Below are 5562 nucleotides of genomic sequence, written 5' to 3'. Positions count from 1 at the left end.
ATGGAAAACATAGCTTTAATACTATTTCCAGCCTTTTTCTTGTACTCATCATTTGGTCCACCAATCAATACCATATAGTAGCCACGTGGCTTCTTATTCTTTTACATGAAATTGACATGTCGACAGTCGCGGAATCAGGATTTTTATTGAATGAATTCAGAGGCATATATATGAACTAGTCAAAGGGAGGTTCAACATCTATAATATATGCATAAAAATATTTTTAATCATATAAAAATAGTATAATATTTTATCGAAAAAGATTTGAGTGACCTCCTGAAATAAAGGTGGCTCCATCACTAATTTTGAATATTGAATCGAGGGTTCATCAGAAACTGCCTATCCATCTCAGAGAAATAGAAATAAAATTTATATACAATTTATCTTTTATGTTGTTCTTTGAATATATTGCGACCAACATAATTGTGATGATGCATATATATATGATTTCTTCATCTTTATAAGGTTTGTATTCAAATTTTGAATATTAAAAAATCTTGTTGAAAAGTATTTTTCTATTAATAAGTCTTACGCGACGCACACTTGAAATAAATATTGCAAGAGATTTTTAGACGTCTCGAAAAAGATATTATCATAGAATTTATTCTGAATTTACTAACTATAAACTTTAAACTCCCCATCAATGAATTGTTCCTCATTGGAAAATTTTAAAATCATAACATCTTTCAAGAAATGATGTAATAAAGATCCGATTAATTCAGATTAATATTTTTGTACACAGGTAAAATTTATTGAGTCAAATTCATATAAAATTTGAATTTGATTCATATTTTATTAGGACTAAAATTAGTTTGGGCTGTTAAAAAATGATAAGTCCATTTTATTCTTCATCAAGGACTTCAAAGTCCATTACACTTGGAAGCCCAAACTCATCAAGTGATGTGCCACCCTAGTCAAATTCAAGACCAATGAGACGCCGCCACATGTATAAATGATGTGGAAATCTCATTCAAATTCAAGAATCAGTCAAAAGTCGCCAAGTGTCAATCAATTAGTTCCTCCCTTGATTGATCTCTCATGATTTTCTCCATAATTCGAGGACCGTTAGTGGCTTATTCTCGAATATAGGATGATCTCTTTATGAATATCCCATGATTTTATGGGATATTGGAGATCCCGATTTTTTTACAAATATCCATCAGCTTATGGGATATTCAAGATGCCTGTTTCAGGGATGTCTACAATTTTTTACACGAAAAGTAAATATATATGCGAAAAATTCCTAAAATCTTAACAAATATTAGATTCTGAACCACAAACTCAGGAGTATAATGGATTCAGTTATAAGAACCAAAAGTAAAACCTATTAAATTAAAATTCAAAATTCACATTTGCATTTGACTTAAAACAAAAATAAAAAGAGCACATGTAGACCAAGATAAAAAAAATTCTACAATAATAATAAAACCAACTTTATATATAGTCTTACAACAACAGATAGTAGTTTACATTGTTCAATAGTATTTCATCATGGCAACCAAAAGTAATTAATTAATTCAACTACTACTAAAACTATTTTTTTTTCATCTTCTATAAATTGAAGATGACAAATAATTACTTAAATTAGTACAAGAGCTACATTTTATTATCTTCATGACATGTGATGATGATGATGAGCCAATAATACTTTGTGTAATTTCTCTTGCCTTTGCCATTTCAAGATTGGCTAATTCAATCAAACATTTTGCTTCTTGTCTTTTTTCTTCAGCCATTGCTTTTTCTTCCATTACTATTTTGAGTATTTCATTTGCTTCACTTTTCAATCTTGACACTTGTGTTGTTGCTTCTTCAATGATGTTTTTGGCTTCATTGTTTTGGACTATGTAATTGTCATGACTTTGACCAACAAATGATGACATATTTGATTGTGGGGTATGTTCATTTTGTTGTTCAAAGGGAGAATAATAGTTTGTGTTTTGGTTGTTGTAATTTGGAGAAGTGAAAAGTTCAAGATCAAGATTAGGCAATATTCTTGAATATTGGTCATGTGGATGATGAGTAGTAGTAGTTGTTGTAGGCAAGAAAATTGGATTTGTTGTTTGTACATCATGACATTCTTTAGTGGTTGTAGTAGTAGTACTACTTTGTGGTTTGCATGAATCTTGATGTTCAATAAATGTTTCAACTCTGAAAAAATCAATAAAAATTGGAGAAAAAAACTAGATTAATTAGAAGGCATATATACATATATAGAAAATCATATTTTAACTCAAACATATAGTTCATTCGCTACCAGAAAATCACTAATTTACGAGAATTTCTAGTGGAATCCGCCGGAAAACATATGTTTCTAATGGATATTTCATCAGATCCCCTTATCGATGAGCTAAATTCTGACTGAGACATTCATTGAGAATTAAAATTTTAATTTTCTGATATTAATTTCACAATAGTAATATTTTTTCACTAAGAGATAGTGGCTTTATAAAAATAATGAAGAGATTTTCAAGACATTCATTAGGTTTAAACACTAAATTAAAGGATGTTAAATACCAATTCAAGCAACATGGTGATCTCATGTTATATATGTATATAAAATGTAGAATATACACGTAATTTTTTACACTATTAGCGATGACCAACTTCTATCGCTAAACAATAAAAATTTGTTGCGCGCTAATCTTATCTAACGACATATTATAAAAAAATCTTGTTAGCTACGGGTCTGTTTAGTGATAGATTATTTAGCTACAAATTTCATAGCTAATTCTTATATTTATTTTAGTAGTATGTATAATAACCTAGAAGATAAGACATGTTTACAACTAATTACTTCATGCAACATATTAATATACACTGATATAAATTACAACAACAACAAAAACATACCTAATGTAATCACACAGGTGGAGTCCGAAAAGGGTGGTGAGTATGCCAGTGGCGGAGCCACCTTTGCTCCAGGGGTTTCATTCAAACCCCCATCGACGAAAAATTATACCATTTTTATACTATTTTTACATGGTTAAAAATATTTTTTATGCATATATTGTAGAGTTGAACCCCCTTTGACTAGTTGATATGTTTACTTTAGAACCCCTCTCAATGAAAATCCTGACGTACGCAGTCTTACCTCTATATTGTGAATTGGCAGAGACTGTTTCCAACAGACCCTTGACTCAAGTAAAACATAAAACTGATGTAAATTGATAAAATTAAGAAGATGAATATTATTACCTAGAGAAAACTCTTCCACAATCACAAGAATGTCCTCTAGTCCCACAAGTTTTGATGTGAGCTTTGTAATCTGATTGAACAGCATAACCTTTGTTGCATTTTTGACAAATCCATTGTTTGTAATTGCTATGTTTTCTTCTAAAATGTTTTTTGATTCCCACAAGATCACCTAGTGCATGGCAAGGATCATGGTGCACACAACTTGGCTCTGGACACACATATACTCTCTTCTTAATCACTTGATCCATCTCATTTTTCTCTTCTTCCTGATCACGCTGCAAATATAAATTAAGTAAATAAAATCATATTTTTGATCTATAACAAATAAAATTGAAAAATATAATCATTAGTCATACAATCTAACATGATATTCTCTCCACCCTAATTTATGTGACTGTGTTTGACTGGCTAGGACAACGTCTAATAAAGACAAAAAGAGTTTTAAAACTTGTTTTCAGAAACTAACGTGGTTATAAATCATCTCAATAAAAGTAAACTGGGAAGTATAAAGATGAACTATTACTTCTAAATACTGAAATGTGTTATTCTTGTTAAAGCAAACGTATATTTTCGGTTCAAATCAAAGTGTCATCCATTATTAAAAAAAAAAAAAGAACTTCACGACTTGACGTGTTGAAATATGAAGTATAATTTTGTGAATAAAATTGTATTCTTATCAGACCTTGTGGCTAAGATTAAGTACTGTTGTATCTATTCTTATCAGTTTAATATCTAATAGATGGATCTTAACTAGATTTTTTAAGGCAAAGGCTCACCAAAGTGGGGTACGTCACCCTAGGCGTTGTACTGCATCCCAGGCCTGACGCACCTCAACTTTTGTATCGAATAACTTAAGTTTTTAGATGAGACGATAACCAGATTATAAATACCTTCTTCTTCAACTTCCATGGAACCTTATGGCGGCGCCGGTGCATCTGAAGATTTTGTTCTCTTTGAAAGCTAAGATTGCAAATTTCACAAACGTAACGATCAGATTCCATTAACATCTCAGCTGTAAGATATACAACTTGTGCATCAGGATCTGCAAAAATTGAAATTCAGTTACGAGTTCAGCAGAATTCAGTAGCAGTAGTATTCCAAGGCAAAACCCTAAAAAACATATGTGTGTGATAAGTAATTATTAGTGACATAGTCAGAAATTCTAACATGGAAATGTAGAAAAACCTAAATGTTTTTCTCCATATATGTAATTTTCTCTTATATTAAAGGAGATTAAGTTGAACCCACTTTTCGCACGTAACGTTTAAATTCTGAACCCGTCTCTGAAGACAAGGTGGGAGCTAGAGGGCCAGAAGGAGGTTCATCAAAATCCCGTTGGTAGAAAAATCACACCGTATATACAAGATCAAATTTATCTTTTTACTATATAGTCGATGATGAACTCTCTTAGTGGAAATTCTGTCTCTGCCACAATCTCTCACCTATTAACGTTTAATCTTGAATCTATCTCTAAATATACGGTCGAAGATAGAGGGAAAGAAGGGATTTCATTCGAATCTCTTTCGCTAGAAAATCATACTATATATATATAGTAGACCAAAATTTTGTTTATATATTCCTTGATAAAAATTCTGCTTCCGTCGCTGACTAAAACATCCTCATTTGAATTACACAAGAGCTATATCTCAAGTGTTCCACAATCTCTTTCACATATGATGAAAAACTAAAAATTCTTCATATATGTAATTATAAGTAAAGAAAATGATTTTGTTTTTTTTAAATTAAATTACCTGGAGTACCAGCCGGTCTTCTTTTTCTTTTGATAATAAAACCATTTTCTGGTGAAGAAAATTGATCAGAATAATTAGAAGGAGAACCAAACAAGAAAGAGTGGCTAGCTAACATGGAGAGAGATAGAAAGATAGAGATAGAGAGATAAAATTCAAAATGATGAAATGTTGTTCTTTTCTTATTAGCTTTTTGTATATCTAGATACAAGAGGATCACAAGGATTTAAAAGCCAATATATATGTGTATATAGTACAATTTCACTTTATATATTTCCTCCGTTTCAATTTGTTTGACATACTTTTTTTTTAGTCTGTTTAAAAAAAATAACGCTTTCTTTTTTTAGCGACTCTTTAACTTTAACTTCTATATGGTATAAAAAAAAGGAAACCCCGTGCACTAAAGTTCTCGCTATGCGCAAAGTTCGGAAAAGGACCTCACCACAAGGGTGTATTGTACGCAACCTTACCTTGCAAACTTCTATATGGTATACAAAAAAGGGCAGCTTAATCCACTAAAGCTCCCGCTATGCGCAAGGTTCGAGAAAGGGCCCCACCACAAGGGTATTGTACATAACCTTACCTTGCATTTCTGCCAGAGGCTGTTTTCAAGGCTTGA

The 5562-nt window shown here is 31.3% G+C and overlaps 1 protein-coding gene and 1 pseudogene across 1 annotated transcript; one reads left to right on the top strand and one right to left on the bottom strand.

Moving 5' to 3' along the window:
- Positions 1 to 1400: 1400 nt before the first annotated feature.
- On the bottom strand, positions 1401 to 5149 carry LOC107853668 (zinc finger protein SHOOT GRAVITROPISM 5). The gene is made up of 4 exons (XM_016698646.2): positions 4947 to 5149; positions 4086 to 4237; positions 3196 to 3470; positions 1401 to 2148 (listed from the first exon to the last, which is right to left on the bottom strand). The coding sequence occupies exons 1-4, from the start codon at positions 5059 to 5061 to the stop codon at positions 1545 to 1547; spliced, it is 1146 nt and encodes a 381-aa protein (XP_016554132.2). The 5' UTR covers positions 5062 to 5149; the 3' UTR covers positions 1401 to 1544.
- LOC124899181 lies at positions 3865 to 4029 on the top strand (annotated as a pseudogene).
- Positions 5150 to 5562: the final 413 nt, after the last annotated feature.

The sequence above is a fragment of the Capsicum annuum genome, chromosome 5, assembly GCF_002878395.1.
Source record: "Capsicum annuum cultivar UCD-10X-F1 chromosome 5, UCD10Xv1.1, whole genome shotgun sequence".
NCBI classification, from domain to species: domain Eukaryota; kingdom Viridiplantae; phylum Streptophyta; class Magnoliopsida; order Solanales; family Solanaceae; genus Capsicum; species Capsicum annuum.
The sequence above is the reverse complement of the archived record's forward strand: the minus strand, read 5'-3'. Positions and strand labels throughout refer to the sequence as shown.

What these genes read in the sequence shown, in the direction of transcription:
- LOC107853668 (XM_016698646.2), bottom strand. Translation starts at nt 5,061, where the DNA reads ATGTTAGCTAGCCACTCTTTCTTGTTTGGTTCTCCTTCTAATTATTCT. An exon ending in CATGGAAGTTGAAGAAGAAG is followed by an intron (nt 3,471 to 4,085) that starts GTATTTATAATC and finishes TTATATTTGCAG; the next exon opens with CGTGATCAGGAAGAAGAGAA. An exon ending in TGTGGAAGAGTTTTCTCTAG is followed by an intron (nt 2,149 to 3,195) that starts GTAATAATATTC and finishes TGATTTTTTCAG; the next exon opens with AGTTGAAACATTTATTGAAC.